Genomic DNA, 21,222 nt, shown 5'->3' on the forward strand with positions numbered 1-21,222 from the left:
TCTGGCTGACCAAAATTTTTTCCATTGTTTTCTACAGCCGTTCTGTGCTGAGCTGTAATTCTTGGCATCCACAGTTTGGATGATGGGCCAGTACCACTTTTGCTCCAACACCCTGTGGAATGATGAGCTTGAGAAAAAAGATTATTTGATATGTGAATTCTATACACTTAAAGCTAGGGACAATTTTATTTTTTTCACTCGAGGAGTTTAGGAGAAAGCACAGATGATCTTTTGATTGGCCCAATTTTAATTGATTGTGTTTTAATTTGCCAGATTTTCACTTCAGATATGGGAAATCTCTCAGAACTTTCACAGATTTTACCTGCTAATTTTCCTAGGAATAAAGTGGAAAAGAGCATGTAAATCATTGATGTTAAATAAAAGCATAGCATTTCTATTTTTCATATGATCTAATATTCATACAGAATATTATCTTTAAAGCAGGTTTTGTGTTTTTCTAGATAAAACTTTAACACAACATTTGGTGAAGAACAACAGTTCGGTTGCAAATAGTTAATTGCAATTTTGCTTCTGATGTCTTTCATAAAGCTCTGAAATCAAGGGTTTATGACAGTGTCTCTTAGATGTAATATGTATCTAAACCCAGATATCTGTGAGGGAAATGGAATGCATTGTTCTGGGAGGATCACCCAGCTCACCACACTTGTGGTGTGCACAGAACTCATAAGGCTTTTTGTTTGCTATTACATTTTTATCTAATTTAGATAGTGCTCTATTTTATGAAGGAAGATTTGAGAGAAGGAAAAAAAAAATTAAGTATCTTCCTTAGAACCAAGTATGACTGCAGCTGAGGTATAAGGTCAGACAGCTGGCCCTCAATACAATGAATAGCTGTCTCTGCCTTACACTGTGAATGATGAAAGAGCGTGGGATATTAAATCTTGGATATTATTTATCACAAAAGCAAAAAGATTCCTCTGGTTTAAAATGTTTCTTTTCCTATTTCTGATAACTTTATTATCATTGTCTTCCACAAAGCCTTTCCTGCTCACTCATTGTTGTAATACCTATTGCTGAGACAGACTTGAGAACCACAGATATTTTAACTTCCAGCCAGTACATTTGGTCATGGTTTCAACAGCTGTTTCTGACCATTTTATCTCTTGGGATCTCTGTTCAACTTTTATTTGGTTTAAATGCTCCTTTTATTTGCGTTGTGAAGGTCTTTGGAGCCAGGCATATGACACACACATGACCCCAAATCCAGCAACAACAAAATCATCAAATAGCCAGTCCTGTGGCTGCAGGAACACAACTGAGTGCTGGCAGCATGCAGGAGCAGCAAGGGACCTGGGCACAGCCCTGCTTCATTGCTTCTTCCCACTGGTTTTGTTTGCTGAGGATGGCTGTGCTGCAAATGACATCCAGAGTGAAATCTATGGCCTCATTTACGGTTATCTGCCACTTCCAAGGGCTGGAATGCAAGTTATGTACACAGGGCCAGCTTTGCTTTAGTTAGGTCTTCATTATGTCACAGAGAGGAAGGGGAAACTATGCACCAGTGAATGCCTCTGCTGGCATTTGGTGTCACCAGCTCTCCTTACAGGTCACCAGCTTGGCCTTAAGTGTCTTTTAATGTTCTGCTTCAGTGAAAATCATTTCCAAGAGAAACAAGAGAAAATGTCTGGCTCAGGGCCACTAACTCTTGTATGGCCATTTGCTCTGGAGTGGTGGTTAAAGGATCACCATTGCAGGTCAAACCACCAGCTGCTTTGAACCTTGCTTTCTGTCTTCTTTAGCTTTATCACCTATATGCTCAGTCTAATGTGGGAAAACTTAGCTGTGATCTAATCTATGTTGCCCCATGTGACCAAAGAGAGAAGAACATTATAGTCTCCTCTATATTTAAGAAGTTCCATCTGCTTATTTCAAGACTAGATTGCCTGCTGTTTCATCAAGAGAAAATGCAGGCACCAGTGTGAACAGCTGGGTGTGCTTCAGGGGCAGCTCAGGGTCTCCAGCTCAGCACAGAGTCTGACCTGACAGCCACTGCTGGGACCCTTTCAGGAGCCCTGTCCTGCTGTCATGGTGGCAGCATTGCTTTCTGACTTTTTCCTGCCTCTCTCAGTTGAAATGGAAGAGATGCTCAGTGCACAAGAAAGTTTTTCCATTATATAAATTTCAAGATGTACCACTGAGATGTGATGCTGACCTGGGCTGTGATGATGGCATTTGTCTTCATCTTTCTCTCCCTCAGCTCACCCTGTTGTTCAGGCATAATCCCAGCAATATATACATCCCTTTAGTCATGTTGAGTCTTCTTTGAGTCTTCTTCCTCTTTTCCAGACTTGTTAATTCTTCCTTGCCTCTGTGTTAATAACATTCACAAACAGGCTTCATTTTGTAACAAAAAACATGGATTGATGGTAATGAAGAAATACATGGCAGAGGACACATAAATGTAGACCTGCCATATGTTTAGGCACACATGGGTCAAAGGATGCTTCAAAAGTCTGTGTGATGCTGACATGTTCTGTCTCTCTCTCACTTATGTCTTACTAATGGACCAGATCCTGGATGAGGTTGAAAGGAGAAGGGGAATATCTGCTGCCCTGGTATATCCATTTATGAGAAGTCTGATGGAATCTCCTTTTCCTGCACCTGGAAAGACAATCAAAGTCAAAACCTTCCTGCCTGGAGCTGGAAATGAGGTAAGAAGCAACTGCAGACATTAAAAGTCAAAGCCTTACTCTTTACCACTCCAGGATCAAAACAGCAAAAGAAAAGCAGGAGGAGACAAACAAATCCTGCAGAGCTGTTGCCTGGCTAACCCTCAAAATAAGCAAAGTATGAGCTGCACCACTGTGGACATGCTAATGCTAGTTCCCATTGATGGTTATAGGCCAATTTATGGTTAGGTATTTATTATTTTATGTTTATTAATAAGTTGTGTGTAAGAAAAGCAGCCAACACAAATGTCCCTGTGTGCCAGGCCTAGTGCAGCTCAGAGACTGCAGCCTTGCTGGGCTTTACCACAGTGATAACAGGCCAGTGTGAGCTTCCCGTGCTGTCTGTACCTGAGCATTTCAGCAGCTGCTTGTTATTTCAAACCTTGTTACTGCTGGTCCTGGCCATGGTAGGAGTGACCAGCAGCATTTAAATGGCTCTCCCTGGTAATAAATACCTTTAAACTGGCTCTCAAAGGAAAGTATGTCATGTAAAACTCTTTTGTGTGCGTGTGCACACATATAATAGATGCCACTTCTTTTTATTCCTGACTCAAGTAGCTAGAAGCCTAACATTAGACAACATGTGCCTTATTGGAAAATGGCAGTATTGATTAAAAGGCTTTTTCAACTTGGGGCTGGCCAGCCATTTACCATGTCAAATTCTGTTCTCTGAATGCCCCTATGTAAGAATAGAGTAGCTCCACTCAGATGGTCAAGCACATACAGGGGATTCATTACACAAGACAGGAATATAATTTGTCCCAGTTATTAAAAACAGAGAGAAGAAATAACTTTAGGGTTATTTCACCCTCCTTAGGGTTTTTTACAGTGCCTTTGTTATTTTTGCATTAAATTGTATTTTCTCTAAATGTAACACCACTGACTTCAATGGAGTGGGGCCGTAATGTATGGTATGAAACGTACAGGGTTCCTTGTATAAGTGACTTGCAAGGCATTTTAAAGTCACATGCATTTTTTCTGGAGAGGCAACATCTGAGAGGGTGATTGGCATAACAGAGAAAAGAGCTGACAATGCTTTTTCTGTGCGAACGTAACTGGGAGACATGATCTGCAGCTTCTCTATCCTCTGCTCAAGATTCTGAACTCTCCCAGAGAAAAATATTGAGATAATTCCAACAAACAAACAATTCTCTTCTGGCTGAGCTTTGCTCTCTGTTGTGCTAGTACAAACTCGTTATTTAAATGGAATGCACTGGCTTAATTAGGAACAGAATCTTATCCTTCCATTGTGGCTCCTCTTGCCTAAACAAAGATGGTGATTAATTGGGAAGCAGACAGTGTATTTCTTTGTGATGAGCAGACTGAGGCAGCAGGCTTTGCCAGGCAGCAGAAAACATCCCTGGTATTTGTAAAAGCTGCCATAACTTGCATTGCATCCTACCCCGCAGCAAGATTTTTGTGTTGGCAGGTTTGCAGTAGAATCAGCCCCTCCTGATTTGGCACATGCGCTTGATTTGAGCTTGCAATCCCAGTGCTAAGGAATGGAAGTGGGCACATTTGCTGATTGTGAGAAAGAGTTAGGCAGCATTTCCAAGGAGCCATTCCTGGTACAGTCACTCCACAATTTGTTTCTTGCTATTGTTTGGGGCAGCAGCTGAGTGATGGGTGTCTATACATCACACTGTTCCTGTATTTCAGGCTTAAAAAAACCAAATCTATTTGATTTGATACATACTGTTCTAAGATTGGGTTTCTTTTTACAGTTGTTGTGTTGCTGATCACAGACAATATCACAACTAAACTGATATGAACTTATTTTGTTTACAATATCCTGTGATCTTGGGCATATTCTTAAAACAGTGTTTGTGAGGAATTCTGCAAGGGCTACTCCAGTTAAAACCTGATCCAGTCTGCTTGTGGAATTTACTGTCACGTGCATGAAAACATAAAACTAGTCTAAAGCAATAAAGTGATGGTGATTTTTGGACATATGGAAAGAAGATGCATGCATGTTCCTGTTGATATATATTCAGATATTTCAACATGGCTTCGAGTTGGCCAACTTCTTCCCTTTCCCTTCTGTTTCCTCAATTTCCTCAATAGTCAATCATTTGCTCTCTTGTACTTCATATTTTTCTCCTTCTGTTACTCTCTTCTTCATGTTATTTTTCCCTCTTCTTTTTTCTGTCCTCTGTCTTCAAGTTCCACATCTGAACATGTCAATTGCAGAGTAAAGGAAGATGTAATAAAGGAATCAAGGAAAAGGCATTTGAGAAAAGGAAGGAGAGGGCCAGAGGTCATGGATGAAGTATGAAAATTAGACTGTAAAGGGATGTCACAACTCACCTTCTAAGACCTTGTCCTGACTCCCCAGTTAAGTATATATATGTATGTATCTTTATATGAAAAGAGAAAGATTTTAAACATTATCTAGTGAATTGCACATTACAGAAGAGTGGAAATGAAGTAAATTGGGTTCAGAGTCTTCCTGGCCTTTTAGTTGAGTCCCAGGCTCCTATGTAGATGTTAATATGAATTGTTAGCCAAGTTCAGAACCCAATTTACCTTGACTTTATGGCTCTTTCAACCCTGTAAGCTTCCATCTCCAGTGTTTGATTGTTTACTTGCTTCATACTCTCAACTCAGCCAAGCTTTATATCCCTTACAGAATGTTTGGAAGGGGGAATTATGCTTCCCTTGGAGATGACAGCAGACAGTGCACACAGCTGTATTCTGGGAAGAATGGCATGCCAGGAATTGTGCAATACACCGTTTTTCTGTGCCTGCACACAAGGGGCTGCGTCACTGTGTGTCCCCTCAGGCACGGGGCAGTGCTGCAGTATAGCAGATATTTTCACCCCCGACTAAGGAGAGGAATGATGAGGGGGACCCCATCTTATCAGAAGGCTAATTAATTTATTATACTATATTATTCTATATTATATTACACTATGTTATGTTACATCCAAACTGAATCTGCCAAGCACTCAACTGCACTCTACTGCACAGAATCTTGTCACTGTCAGCTGACAGTCCCCACACTCACCCCTGGATTTGGGTGGTCAGGGAACAAAACAATCCAGTTATCAATTCCCTTCAGGTAAACAATCTTCCACGATGCATTCCACTTGTGAACAACACAGGAGCAGTAAAAAAGATAAGAATTGTTCTTTCTTCCTCTGAGGTTCGGAGAGTGTGAATGTCAGAAATATTCTTGGGAAGAACTGTGCCTTGCTTTTCTCTGTGAGTTGTGGCCGCCCTGCAGGGCCGGGCTGGCTGCAGGCCCCTGGCAGGCAGTGCTGACCCCGCTGTTGCTGGCTGTGTGCAGGTCATCGAGCTGCGGAGGCCCATGGACTCGCGCCTGGAGCACGTGGACTTCGAGTGCCTGTTCCGGTGCCTGAGCGTGCGGCAGATCATCCGCATCTTCGCCTCGCTGCTGCTCGAGCGCCGCGTCATCTTCGTGGCCGACAAGCTCAGGTGAGTGCTGCGGGCACCTGAGGCACACGCGCAGGGCAGTGCTGTCTCTGGATGCACGAGGCTTTAGGGAATGTACTGAATGGTTTTCAGATGTCAGGATCCTTTCACTGCAGGATTTAAGTCTTTTTACATCCATGGGTGTTCTGTCTTTCCCACCTGTAAAATGGAGATACAATTTCTCACCTTCTTCACAGTCAGCAAATGTTTGCACAGCATTTTGACACAGTGTAGTGCCAGCAATGTTTCTGTCAGGTTTGGGACGCAGAGTACTCATAAAGAGTAGCAGGAATTGTCACTGAAGTGCTTTACCTTGTGCTTATGCAGTGCAGGCAGGGAAGTGAGAGCTCCCCTGATTTGCTCTGTGCAATGTGAGACTTTATGTTGGGGCTGTTTCAATCCCTGCCCTACAAAACCCAGCCAGTAGGAGCGTTAAATTGCTATCTCAGTGCTTCCCAACTATTTAGGATATTTTTCCTGGTGCTCATGTGACCTGAAAACATTTCCTTTTGGAAGCTCCATCTTGGGCTCCTTGCAAGGACCTCTGAACACACCTTTTGCTTCCCTGCCCTTTGATTGCAATCTCCCCTCTTTGTTCCTCTGAAGCTCGAACTCATCCCTAGGTATAAGGAGTGAGAGCCACATCTCCACATGGCCTTTCCCAAGGAAATGGGAGCTCTGTGTAAGCTGCACCCCTGCCCCACAGCAAAGAAACATCTTATTTTTTAGATGCTTCTGTAATCCATACAGAAAAGTGTGGGTAATGTAAAGAAGACATTCTTTTCTGTGGCATGATACATAATAAAAAAAGGCAAATAAAAGTAAAGCCTGTAATTTATTAGACTCAGGAACATCCAGCATCTTTTAAAAGGACACCAGAGGCTGTATGGGAGGTTAAAAACACAGATGGATCTACCCAAACAAACTCTGCTAAACATTTTATCAGTCCCGACCTCCTCTGAATGACCGCCAGAAACAATAGCTGCACTTAGTGGCCGCCAGTGTATATAATAGCAAAAATACTTTGCATAGTAAAAGCTTTACAACCTTTAGGGGAGAATTTCTTAAAGCTGCAGACCCTTCTCAGGTTATAAAGTTACTTCCTTAGCAGTCTTTTTTGTGTCTAGAACAACAGGAACATTTTATTTTCGTCCCTTCTCTTGTCAGTAACCCTTGGTTTAAATGACCATTTGGGGTGCCTTAATTTCACATAAACCTGTGATGAGAATTGTGTAACTAGAACAGGGTTTCTGCAGTACTTTAGTAGATATATGAATCACACCATGAATATTGGAGCAGGTAGCTTTAGAAATACTGCTGGTGTGTTCCTTCTGACTTTTCCTATAGCATGTTTATTCACCTTATTCTCTCTGTTTCTGTTTTGCCATTCTTTCAGCACCCACAAGTCTGACTGTAATTCAGATTGACACAGGTCTGCATTCCTTCCAATGGCACAGTGATGAGAGTGGGAACTCACAGAAGTGGTACAGCAAAAGTGAGGGCTCTGCTGTGCAGCTGCCAACTGCTGCTCTGGAGCTCCCAGTTGCTCCTCTGTAGTGTTCTGGGGATCACAGGCACAGTCCCGCAGGGAGGCCTTCCTGTGGGAAAGATCCTCAGCCATGAGGGATGAGACAGACAGCAGCCATTCCCTGGAACATTTCCCTGGGACAGCTGGCCTAGCCAATGTCATATGGTGCCCTGGGCACTGTCCAGGGAAAATCAACAATTAAAAATACTTTGACAGGCTCAAGGTAGCTTGGCATGGAAAACAGTTGTTGCTGATAGTGAGGGCTTGTGATAACCCAGGACTTTATCAGGCAGCCAGGGTTTTATACATTGCAGCCCTGGCTGGGAGTTCAGGCTTGCCTGTGCAATTACTTTGCTCTTGGTAGCTGCCTAGTCCCACAGGCCTTGGAGCATGGAATAAGAGTTCTGCTCACAGAACTCTTATAGAAGAGTATATCACAGAACTTATACTCTTTTGGCACACAGAAATAGGGCACCAGGAGCAACAGGAACCAGGAATTATAAAGATCCCTTTTGGTAAACACATATCCCTACACTGTGCTCTCCTGCAGAAACTGTTCTCCAGTGAGCTGTTTTTTCTGTGTCAGAGAGGGCCGTGGGATAAAGGCCATAACACAGGAGAAAAGAGAGGATTGACATGGATCTGAGAGGCTTGGGAGGTTTTGTGCTTGCTCCTGTAAGAAGGGACAGAACTTTCCTTACAAGAAGGGCTTATGTTCATGTGCTTTACTATATCCACGTGTACCCTTTATTGTAGGTATATACTTGGTTTCATTTGGTAAGAGGGTGGCAAAATCTGATGTGGTAGATAAGGTTATGCATGTTGTGGATCCTGAGCTATCCTTCTGACCCTCTGACCTGCTGAGTGTCACATGCTGGAAACATAGCACCTCTTCCTTATCCTTTGTCTGCTCTGTCTGGGATCCCAAACACTCTGGGATGGAGACCACTTCCTGCTCTGTGTGTGCAGCAGCTCTGCTTTGTGCACTGTGGTCCCTCTCAGCACAGGGATCTAGGAGGTACTGTAAATCAGAAACTAATAATGAGTTCTTTGACAAGAGCCTGGAGAAAGTGACAGTGGATTTAAATTCAATACTTACTGAGATTTGCATGGTTTAAATAGGGATGAAGTCTAAAATGAAACACTCTGGCTTTGAGCTAGTAACTGTCTTCTTGGAACCTTTGCCTTGTCTGACATGACTTTTGTTTATGGGCATCCTAGCTGAAACTGGAGTTTACCAGTAATGTGGGAAAAAAAGAGAAGCTAAATATCTCAGAGGCCCACTCTGTGCCCAAAGAATGAGAGCAGGAAATTAAAATGATTTTACAAGGGTTTGATTTCTGTGTGTACCCAAAAACTAGCTTAGAAATAAATGATGTTGGGGTTTAGGCTTCAAACAATAAGATGCAGTGGGCTTTTGTGGCTGCCTGTTTCCAGCAATAAATGATTTCACACATTACACAAGTCTGGGAAAGTCATGCCTGGTGAAGTGAGATTCATTCAGTAAGTTGTTATTTATGGTTCTTACAGTGCCCAGAATGTGCCAAAATTTAAAGTCCTTGATCTTTGCAGGAAGAGATTGTTTGTTAACACAGAGAGTGATGCTCCCAAGTACTGAGGAAACAACAGCAAAGTTCTGAATGACAGCACTGTGAGGCTGCCCTGGATAGATATGTGCAGTTAGGTTTGGGTATTTTTCCCCCCAATAAGTTCATGATGTATTTTTTCTGCTTGAATTTGGGTGAATAAATCCCTGCAGCTATTTGCTCATCTTGAAAAATGAATGTGAATCTGCCAGCAACCTTTCAGAATTTTGCTTTCTGTGAACAGTGGAGCAGACCATAGGGAAACAAAAATAATGATAAAGAAACTTGGAATAAAAGTAATAATAGTAATAATAATAACAATAATAATAATAATAATATCACAGCTCTTAAAAAGGAAACTTAAGGCTCCAATTCCTTAAAAATCTGCTGAAAGCACAGCTGATGTGATATGCCTCATGCCATCTCTAATCCCTGTCCCACTGAGACCCCCTGTTTATGTTCCCCACATTCTGCCTGTTCACTCCAGCTCTGGAATAGTCCTGTGCCTGCCAGCTGCAAAGGGGGGCTGCTCCTGTGCCATCCTCTGGGGTTTGAGAGGCAGCAGATGCAAAACCAGTGGGGGCTGGGGCTCTGGAACATTGGCCTTGCTGCAGGCACAAAGGTAGCAACAAAAAATAAATAGAAGGCAAACATTGGAAGAAAAACATTTCTCTGCTTGTTTTAGTTTTATGCTGGGGAAACAAATTTGTGGATGTGTTTGTTGAGGAGGTGATGTATCCATGTGTGGGAGAACAGTGTCTTTGCCTTTTCCCCTGAATGTTTGGAGAGGGGAAGGGAAGGCCCTGTACATAGCAATGCCCTTTTGTTATAAGCCCATTTTTTATATATATAAACCACTCTTGCTGTAATCCACTATATTGGGAAGGACTCTGAGGATATTTTGCTTACATTTCACATACGGGTCCAGTCCAATGCCAGCCACAGTCAGTGGGAGTGTTTGGATGACGTTTGTTTTTTTGCTATGGATCCAAGTCCTCCAATATTCTTCTTTTGAAAACTTTTGGGGCTGTGAAATGCTTCTATAGAGATCCTGCTCTTGTAAAAGACAAAACAGCTTCTCATTGTTGTGAATTTTGCTTTTATATGAGGTATTTCAGCTACTTCTCAGTGAAGCAGCAGCATGGGCCTCAGGGAGAAAACCCTAACCCTGCTCCTCCCCACAGCATTTGGAACTGCAGGAGGAATCTCTCTTCCAGCACCATTGTAGAAAGTCTAGGCAGATCCCAGACCTGACCAAAGGTTACAGGCTGGAGACAGAAACACTGACTAACCCAGGACAGAGCAGAAATATGTAAATAGTGGGGAAGTCATCCCACAGGCATGTCTCTGTTCACTCTGGAGCACAGGAGGAGCAGAGTGTTCTTGTGTTCAAGGGCAAAGGCTCTCAGAACACAGCAGTGTTTCCCCATTCTCACGCACAGACACAGTCAGGGCTGGCTCTGCTGTGCCCAGCGTGTTCAGGGAGTGGTGATGCCTCTCCTCATGTTTGAATCTTTTGTTTTGGGGCAGGCTAGAAGCTGGCAGCAAGAGCTGAGAGGTAGCCTGGTCCTTATTTCTTGGTGCTTACCTAAAAAACATCCTTTAACCTAGCAGCCAAAATCATAGCATTATCTTGTAGCTCAGGATAAAATATGCAAATTTAAATAAGAGATAAGTGGCAGTGTTTTAGTAGTAAATCATTCCTCCTCAGTCCAGTAGCAAGGTCAAGTGGAAAAGCAAGAATAGCTAATTCCTGGGGCCGATTACTAAAGTGCAAGCTCATTTTGTATTTCCTTATTGTTCCTTTTTTATTAACAAAAGTGGGATTTAATTCTTACAAACCAATCATGGCCATGTCAGGTCTGAACAGCTTCACCAACTGCCTGGGAAAGCTCCTTTCCAGTAGCTGTCATCTTGTAGCACTTGTAAAGTCTGCCAACCTGCAGCTTAAAAGGTAAAAACACGTGTATTAGCACAGAGAGATGTGAGAGGTAAATAGATGTGAGCTTTGGCCAGCAATCAAGACTTCCTTTACTTTCCCCATCACCAGCAAAAGAAAGGTGAGAGAAATTTGACAAAAAATAAATGCCAGAAACCAGCTTGTGAGGGAGAATTTACTGCTGCCAGTCTCTGACTGGTCTGTGCCATTTCTGAGCACAGGCTACAGGGTCTTGGTAGTCTTTTAATTATCAACTGTGCATTAAAGATGATGTTTGGAGATGCAGACTACTGCACCTGTGGAATGTGTAATAGCTCACAGATCTTCACTCTAAACCCAGGAGACGTATGGATGGCTGACATTTCTTCTGGTGTATTTTTATCCAAAGAACTTGAAGTGTTATACTAATACTGTCAGGATTATTGTGCTTGTCTGGTCTGATATGCTGAAGATAAGCTAGAGAATTTCTTTCACTAATTTCTGCAGTGGAAGGAAGGAGCCCTTGTATAATTATCCAGTGTAGACAGAATTTATTCTACAGCAAAAACATCCATTTGTCCTGTGTGTAACCAGAGAGTTTCTGTTTCCTCCAGTGAGAGCCAGACCAGCCCCTGTTCAGGGGGCTAGCAGAGCTGTCTCCAAGATTCTTGAGAGAAATTTTGCACTTTTCTCCCTCTTCTCAAGAGGTAAATTACATTTTGTACCACTTGGATTACTTTGTCCAGCACTTAGATTGGTGATGGCTGATGCCAACAAAGCAGCTGTACATGGACAGTAGGAAAATGTGTGTCAGGCAAAAGGGACAGACCAAGAAACAAAATGAACATTCAAAGTCTCTGGCTTGTTTAATATTCCACAGTCCCAGAGAAAACAACCTAATAGTGACATTTTTAATATGCCATGTCCCAAGAAGGGTACAGCTTGTATAATTTTCCTTTTCTTCCTTCCCTCCTCCCCTGCTTTCCAGTGGTATTTATTTATGTCACTCCAGGCTTTGGCCAATGCTCTACAGTGGGAAAACATAATTTTTCCACTTTCAATTCGTGCAAAAAAATTTCTCTCCCTTCCCCATGAAAGGAAATGGGATACAAAGACAGCCCTGCTCCTTGGTAATTCCCTTCTGGATTGCTTATTGGCACAATGTGGCAGTAAATTGCAACATCTTCCCAACTTGACTTTTTGCTCCTTGCAAGAGGATTTAGATTCCCTCTTTTCAGCTTTTAAATGAGATAGATTAGGGGGAGATTGTTCCTCTCCTCACTGGTTACTACCTAGAAAAATACTTCACCCTGCTTTACAGCTGTCCTGCTGTTAACAGTGGAGCAATGGCCTGGGAATCTGAAACCCTCAGTGTGAGCAAGGGGTGGTGGGAGCAAAGGTCCCAGTGTGGAAAGAACAAGGAGTTAACTCTGCTCTGGAGCACCTGCTCTGAGACACTTTAGTTCTGGATTCATGCTAACAAATTGTCCTGCAGGAAAAGGATTGGAGAACTCTGTGGATACAAAGGATAACTTCACACTTGGAAATGTTTGTTTTTTCTTGCAACCACCTGACAAAGCTTGGGCAGGTAGCTGATGTGTCAAAGCAATGACTTTTTTCCCCAAATCCCATTTTCTTGAAAAGACAAGTCCTCATTCTGTTGGGCACTTTGCATGTCTCTTTCTCCAGGGGCTTTCATGTGCCTTGCTTACACACAGCAAAAAATAAAGCCTTTGTTAATACCACAATCCCCTTTAATCAACTCTTCTCTGCTTTCTTTTAAATTAAGTGCTTCAAAGCTACTCTCTGAGACAGGGAGAGCTCTCCTAGCAGTGTTCTCTGCTCTGCAGCTCTCAGCTCCATGGGATGCAGCCTTGGTCTTTGCCTGAGCCAGGGCTGTGTTCTGCAGGTTATCTGTGGGACCCCACCCTGTCACTCAAGTGTTCCCAAAAGGGATGGAGAGCTGGTTCTGAAAATGCAGCTCTTACTGAACTAAAATCTGGCAGATTATGTAAATTTTGGAGATTTTTGCAAAATTTGGATGACAACCAAAAAGAAAGCCTCTTGTATAGTCAGAATGAACCTACACTTACTCCTTTTATATGTACTAATGAGCTGTTTAATTATCAAACATTGAAAATCTGAATTACTTTATGTGACTGAAAAATCCACTGGCTTTAAAAAAAGAACCTCTGAGGGCACATCATCTTCCATGGTGTCCGTCTCTGTGAAGCTGTGGGAACATGTTCAGTGTCAGTGATGGATCCATGCTGGGAGGGTAAAACAGCCCAAACCAGGAGAGGATGTTGCACACTGAAGCTGAAGGGGATGTGGCCAGACAAGAGTTTATCAGTGAAGATGTTGCCCACTCAGTTTTCTGTCAAGTACAAGAAGGAAGGACCAGAAAAGGAGACCAGATGATGACACAAAATGTTGGGCAAGTCTGCTCCATGAGCTGTGCTCCTTGGCACTGCAGTGAGGCAAACCATGGCTCTGTGAATCCAAGTCAGGGAAAACAATTGCAGAAACAGGGTTGTAACCTTTAGTTCATCACAAAAAAAATCTCCTCCTAGGAATCATCAATAGCACAAAGGCATTGCTGCCTCTGCTCTCCATAACTCACCTTCAGTAGTCACTGGACCTGTCCCAAAGTTAAGTGCGTCACTGGTGCCCCACTGATAAGGAACTGCAGCCCTGCTTTTGCCAGACAAGTGAGGACATCCTGGGATTCCTTTCTGAGAGGTTTATAAGCTTGGCTGTTCTCCTGCTGCCCTGTAGGAAGCACCACATAAAACCTGAAGTGTGTGACTTGTTACTTGTAAGAGAAGGCTTGGGTTTGAGTTTAGCTCCTTTGCATGGGCCAAAACTGCCATTTGAGTGGTGTGAAGGTTAAACAGCTTCACTCTTGGAGCTGTGAGCATAGTTAAAGGATTTTGGAAAGGACAATAACTGATAATTGGCCTGATGTGATGTGGAAAATATGCATTTCCTCCTCAGTCTCAGTGCCCCTCTCTCCCTGCCAGTGTTATCACTTGTTTGCATTCCATGAGATATCACAGAGGTCACTTGCAGCAAATATGTCAGCATTCAAACTAGGGAAGCCACTGTGGTTGGACTCTGCCCTTCACTCTGGCACCAGCAAAGTTTGGCTGTCCCTTCTGCACCAGGCTGCTGCTTGCCAGGAGCGGGGAGTGTGGATGGACCTGGAGGCTGAGGGCACAGGTGCCAGGGCAGCACTGCTGGCTTGGCAAAGCAGTCACCCACCCTAGCAAGTGTTCACTTGTTGAGCAAGGTTCCTGCTTTGTCCAGCTCCTGTGCAGAGTGAGGGATTTTCACCTGCTTCTGGACTGAGCTGTGGCCTCACTGCTGGTAGAACATGTGGATATTTGTCAGGTCTGGGTGAGAGATGTTCCAGCCCATAACAGACAGGGAGATCTGCTCTTTGTGCTTTGGGGAGCTCCTTGCCCTGTGCCAGAGGTTCACTGTAGCAGTAATTCTTGCAGTGTGTGTGATGATTGAGTTGTGAATTGTTCAGAACTGGCTGCTGAATTTGAGATGGGCCAAATGGACCCATGATCCTCATATGGATTATATGTGTTCCCATCCATCATCACATTTACACTAGAGAATTCCCAATTTTATTCAAACACAGCCTTCCATTGGTGGGCCTCCTGTGCCATCAAAAGAAAAAGCAAGCTAAAATATGCACAGATTTGTCTGTGTTTCCTGAAAAGGAGGATATTGGGTACTGATCAGAGATACAAATTAGCTGCATACTTTGGGCCAGCAACTAAAGACATCAGGTGGTGACTCTTAGTTCACCTCTTATTAAATATTTGCTGCATAAAATAAATGCAAAATATTACTCTGGCTTTTACAGTCCAAACTAATGCAATTTTCCATGGAATATGAACCCACTATTTTGATTTTGAACATCTTATTGGTTAGTGTAGAGAAATCAGATTTAGTAACAGGAAATTCAGCAGCTTCAGAGCTCTCTTTTAGGTCACACATGCAACCCCTCCATCCTAAACTTCCTGCAGACACCCAGATTTTCACAGATTCACTTGAAGGTCAGGTGAGGAGAAGTGTTTGGCAGCAGCAGGGGAGTCCTCCTCCCTGTGTACCCCTACACAGAGCTGGACCCTTTACAGGAGATTCTGCCACAGGGAATTCTCAATCCAGGACGTTAAAATCTAATTATTTGACTTTAAAAATAAATTATATTCTTAAAATTAAAAAATGTATTAATAATACATTAACATGAAACTACAATATTTATTAGCTTCAAAATTACAGTCTCTAATTCCAAACCACCTTAAAAAGGCTTGAAGGAACCTCTGAAGTTTGCCCAGCCCCTGAAGGGCTTCTAGAAAAGTAAAAATTATTCAGATTTCCAAAGCTTCAACATGCCTTGCTGCTGCCTTTGCAGCAGCCTCTCCCACAGCAGTGAGGGAACTTGTGGTTCACAAGGTGTTATTATGTCTTGAGGGCTGGTCTGATTAAAACAGAAGTGGGAAAATAAAGGTCTTTGAGGCTTTATTTCAGCAAAGTATTTCAGCACAGTGAAAGTAAATTAAAGCTGAAGCTTCTGCTGAAATACTGTGTTGAATCAAAGCCTAAAACAGTAATTTGCCTGTCCCCTCATGCTTTAATTGGTGAGGTGAGGCATGACCTGATTGCAACTCCTACTGCTCTGTAGTCATTGGAAAGAATTATTTTATTAGTGCCCAGATAATTTACTGGATTACAATTAATTTGGGTCAAACAAAAATATGTTAAGACCAAATTCTGGTGTTTATATTGGTCATAATCTTTTTCCTCTCAGGGACAGGTAAATATATTTGTTGTGGAAGAAACTTTTCAGTTTGAGAATTTTTCCTGATAAAACTGTGGGTTTGTGTCTGTCTGCTTAGCAGCAGTGGCTGAGGTGTAGAGCACTGGTTGTATTTGATTTCCATCTGTGCCACCAGTGGGCTTTGAGCTTCTGTCACCTTCAGCTGTCCTGGTTTGTGACCTTCCCTCCTGCAGTTTCTGCCCCTCTCAGCCTCTCTGGTACTGACAGAGGAGAGGCAAGTGGCATCAGACAGCCCCACCTCCTTTCCTCTGCCTATAGCAACAGGGAGGGACCAGTTTCACCTTGGCATCATATGTGTGTGATAGCTTTAGTCATGTTCATATTAAATGGTTTTCCCTGGTCCTTGCATTGTTCAGCCCAGCCAGTCACTGTCTTGTCTCTTAATTTTCCATCCCAGCCCCTTTGCCCTCAGTTTCCTTTTTACCTGCTCATCAGGCTCATTTTGTCTCCCTCCCCTCCCAGGTCTACCTCCCAGATCTTAATTTTACCTCCTTGCATTTAATTCAGCCTCTTCCTTGCCTTCCTTTCCTTTCCTTTTCTGCTCTTCCCTCCCCTCAGGTTCTCTGCAGGAAGAAGATGATCTCTTTCTCCCAGAGGAGCCTTCATTTCTCAGTGTAGCCCAAGGCTACAGAAGGAGGTTTTACTTAGTGCTAACAATTTATTCTGAAGAAATTAGCAGCTAAGTAAGGCTCTTTTTAGTGTGCATAACAAAGATTTTTTTTAAGATGGCTTCTAACATAGCCAAATCAGAGTGAGTTTAGACATCACTAGGTAGGAGTCCTGGGCACACAGGGCATTACCTCCTTCACCAAAAATGTGCAGCAAAGATGTTTAATAAAACAAAATAATGTATAATTTTATTTGGTTTTGGAAACAAACTGATCTGGTGTCAAGCAAGGGGGAATTGGATCAGTTGATCTCCTGACATTTCTTCCTACCTGAATTATTTTGATTCTATATATCTTTGCTTTAAATTGGAAACCAAAATGTTTATCCAGAGGCAGACACACAAGCTCAAAAACAAGTCAAATTTTGAATCCATATCATGTGAAATTGAGCCTTACAAATGCAAGCAATCCTACAAATAGGGAGGTATCCCACAGCCATCAGGAATGGCAGCCCTTAAGGGTTAGTTCTTGTTCAAAAAGCTGCAAAAACATGCCATTTCTTTGATCTAAGTCAAAAGACAGGAATTGAAGATTTTTTCCCCAATTAAACATCCTAGCAGTGGTAACAGAGAAACAGCGATGATTTTGTATAGGAAGAATTTGTATTTGTCTTGTCTGATAATTTTATACTGGCTGGAAAACTGGAGATGTCCTGCACCATTACAGCAAATGAAGTCTTGGATTCTTATTTTATTCCTCTCTGCCCTTTTTGGTGAGTAGTTGGTGGTATGTGGGTTAACAAAAACCGTATCCTCACTGCACAGAACCTGGATGAAAGACAAACCATTAATGTGGGGGCTCAGGGGGCCTCAGGAGCAGAGCACCTGGGGATCAGGGGGAGTCCTGGAGCTGAGCACCCACACTCTGGAGAAAGCAGTAACATGTCCCCATTGTCAGGCAGCTTTTCCAGAGCCAGAGATCCCCAAGGGCTCACTTCAAGAGCTGACCTGCAGGAATGCTGCAGGAGCTCACTGCAGCCAGCTGGAGTTTGGAGACTGTCACTTCTGACGCTTAGAAGTTTTCATTTATGTCTTGTCCCTGATGCTATTACTTAGTCTTATCAACCTGATTAATAATGCTGCTCTTATTTATTCTTATGAACCCAGAGAAACCTTTATTTTGTCAGGGCCTTGGAGTGCACTGTATCTGGCACAGCACAGTACTGCCCTGAATTTCTGCCAGCACAGCAACAGCAGTGCTGCCTGCTCTCCATCTCCACCCAAAGTCTATCAGGCTGCCACGGATTTTACTTCCACTTGCCCTTTATTTGATGCTTTTCAAGTTTTCTACTTTGTCCTTTCCACCTCTGCAGCCTGTTTGTGCTGGAGGGGAGCTGGGCTGAGCCCTTGGCCTGTAGCCTCTCCCCAGAGTCCTTCAGAGTCCTCTGCAAACCTCTCAGACTCTTTTATCTTGCAGATTTGTCACAGACCTCTGTGAGAGACTGGAGTTAATCCAGGATCAGGAGAGGCATGGAAGGATCTAGAAGGGAAGTGTCAGGGATTTGTTTTGGCTACACAGTTCATCAGTGGCCCAAGTGTAGGAGCTGTCCCAGAAAAGCAGGGCCATGGCCTGTGATGAGGAGACATCCTGGTGTGTAATACCCATGTGAGTCAAGGGATGGGAAGGACAGAGCCTCCAGACTCCAGCCTCAGGTGGGAGGAAGCTTTCCTGAGCAGACAAGGGATGTGTGTCAGGGAGGTAACTCAAAGTGCTTGTGGGCTCAGCATGAATGTGTCAACAGGGCAGATGAAAGACTTCAGCAAATGTGGGCAGAGCGACATCATTTAATCAGCAGGGAGAGATGAGGAACATAAAAGGTTGTGGAAAAGTAAACAGTGGAAACACTTTTTTTGTGAATTTACGTTTTTGGCTGTGTTTCTCAATGTGAGGGAGCAGGGAGCCCAGACTGGGTGAGTTGGTCCCAGTCCAGGGCACGGTCCAGAGCACTGGCACAGCTCAGAGCTGGCACCAGCCTGGGGTGACAGAGCTGCTGGGTGGCTTGGCCCTGCATGTGAGGGGTGCCTCCCTCTTCTCCTGGCTGAGGAACCTTGTCTGTCCCTCAGGGGAGGTGGAGGAATGAAAGGGATATTCCTGCTTTCTCCTTCAATGCAAATGCCAAACTGACTGTGGAGGTGCATGTCAATAGTAAGCTAGGATCAGGGAGCCAAACCAGCAACTGGTTGTTTGTGCTAGAGGCTCAATCCTGGATTTGGGAGATGCTCAGTGTGTGAAGCTTCCTTGGGCCTGTGAGAAGTTCTAGGTGTGGAGGGAGAAGCAGGAAGGAATGGCTGTTGGCTGTTGTCAGAAAGAGACTTATCAAGGGTATTTGTGGAATATTTCCATTGGGAGTAGAAATTGTAACTGAATATGACTTCAGCAGTTTGAGAGAGTTGGTGACTTGCAGTGTGCAACAAGGCACAGTCCTTGAAAAAGCACAGCCAGCACTGACATCCCAGCCAGGGCAGTGTCCATCCCCTGCAGCAGCTTGTCCTTCTCAGAGCGTGCTAACTGTGCTGCGATAAGATATGGATACAGCCTAAGCTTGGGGTTATTTGTTGGTTGCCAACCCAGAAATTGCTACAAGACATTCTCCCTATCTAAAGGACAGAAAAGGTTCTTGTTAAGTCACAGTGATTTGCTTTTTGATGTAGACTTGAACAGTGTTCATAAGCCATCTCCAAAATTCAGCTGAGTCACAGCTGTGTCTGAAATCCTGGTGCCTCAGCTCTTAGTCTGAGCTTGCACCTCCCCAGCCAGCGACACAACAAGGAAAAGGTTCTGTGTGCTATCATGAGAAAATGATTTGGGAAACAAAATAGCCCAGAGGAACATAAATCAACTCTGAGTGGGAAAGAAGCAATGTCATATTTTGCCTGTAACATGATAAAGGATCTCTTCAAGAGAAATTTGTCTTTAAGAACTGTCTCAATATACTTGTATAATCTTGTATTACTGCCTTCACGGGGAGAAGATCAAACACAGAAGCTTTTTTTAATCTAGTGAATAAAAAGGCACAGAGAAAACCAAAATGTTGGCAAATTCCAAATAATTTCTTTACAAGATGAAAAAACCCATGGAAATCAAGAAGTGTCAACAACAGCTAGAACATTATGCAGCATTCCTGTAAAAATGCACAGGCCAAATGGAAAAGCCCACTCTCCAAACCAGCTCTCTGAACTGCCAGAGAGTATTAAAAGTGAAAATATTTTGAAAATCTAATTTTGATGATTCTGTTGCTTTACTTTGTGTGCTTCACACACCTTAAAGAAAATAAGCCATCTGACCTTACTGCTTAATTCTCATAAACAAGAACAGTTGGATAATGTGTGGGTTGCACATTTTGAAAGGAAAAACTGGAGCACACTTGGTTTCCCAGGGTAGGCCTTTCTTTTTTTACTTTACTGAACATGCTTCTCCTCAGTAATATCCCTTTAAAAGGTTCTGAACTGTATTTTGGAGATTTAGGCTGGGGGTTCCTTTATACATATCACCTCTGAATTTTATCTTACAAACTGTGAAATTTCACTGAAGTGAAAGATGTGTATTCATTCTAAATATGAAACTTTCCAGCTAGGGCAGGCACTTTGTACAAGCAGGAGTTTGGTGACAGCTGTAGGAGTCCTGCAGGAGTCCATCAGGGATGGCAGCAGGAGATTCTGGGGGCTGGAAGCTTGGAGGGGATGTTTCATGGGGATGAGATGTTCCAGAAGGAAAGATTTTCTGAGGCTGAATTTAAGAGCTGTGTGTGGAGTGCTGAAGTGCAGAGGCCAAGGCGCTGCCAGGGCGGTGTTACTCGTGCTGGGGTGCTGGCAGAGGGCACCCCTACTAGAGCTGGGTGCTGCCACAGGACACCCCCAGCACTCTGCTCCCGGCCCTGCCCCAGCTGGCTCCCAGGAAAGCTCAGGAAGAGATTCCAGTGGCCTGTGCTGGAGGCTGAAAGCCTCCCCAGCGTGGGAATAGCAGGCACAAGAGGCTGCAGGGGCTGATTTACGTCACAGCACTGCGTGTAACACAACATGTTACAAAAGGGCATTTTACAGAGAGGAAACAAATACTCACTGAAGAGCAGAAGAATGTTTGTCTTCCTGCTTTTAGCTTAACGTGGCTCTTTTTTTAGTTGCTCAGCTAAGATGAATTTGTTGTAGGTGAAAATGCCAGGGAGTCATTGAAGTGATCTAGAGGAAGTGCTGGGAGTCTGTACCATGTTCCACAGCTCTTCCAAAGCACACCAGTGTGCCTGCTGTGCTAAATGCTTGAGGCCAAAATACGAGGCCATGGCAGCACCATTGCTTCTTATAAAAAAAAAATATATAAATGCATCATTTTACAACAACCTTGTGTCAGGCAACATTTGTTATAAATCCATGCTGCGATTGTCAGATCTTAAAGGAAGTGTCAATTAAAACCAAGCCAGCAGATTATTTGCAGTAAAACAATTTTAAAGTAAAGTAAAGCACGAGGATTTGCTCTTCCCCAACATTTTCTCTCTTTGTCCCCTAAATCTCATTTTTCTCATGTAGCAAACTTTGAAGGTAAATC

At 43.3% G+C, this 21,222-nt stretch overlaps 1 protein-coding gene across 3 annotated transcripts in view; it reads left to right on the top strand.

Moving 5' to 3' along the window:
- DENND2B (DENN domain containing 2B) overlaps nucleotides 1–21,222 on the top strand; it is a 151,757-nt gene that overhangs the window by 123,762 nt on the left and 6,773 nt on the right. For all 3 annotated transcript variants that reach the window (XM_059473776.1, XM_059473777.1, XM_059473778.1), the window contains 2 exons: nucleotides 2,532–2,672; nucleotides 5,980–6,128. In XM_059473776.1, the coding sequence (XP_059329759.1) occupies nucleotides 2,532–2,672; nucleotides 5,980–6,128 (290 nt within the window). The remainder of the gene's footprint in view (nucleotides 1–2,531; nucleotides 2,673–5,979; nucleotides 6,129–21,222) is intronic.

The sequence above is a fragment of the Ammospiza nelsoni genome, chromosome 6 (genome assembly GCF_027579445.1).
Source record: "Ammospiza nelsoni isolate bAmmNel1 chromosome 6, bAmmNel1.pri, whole genome shotgun sequence".
Lineage (NCBI taxonomy): Eukaryota > Metazoa > Chordata > Aves > Passeriformes > Passerellidae > Ammospiza > Ammospiza nelsoni.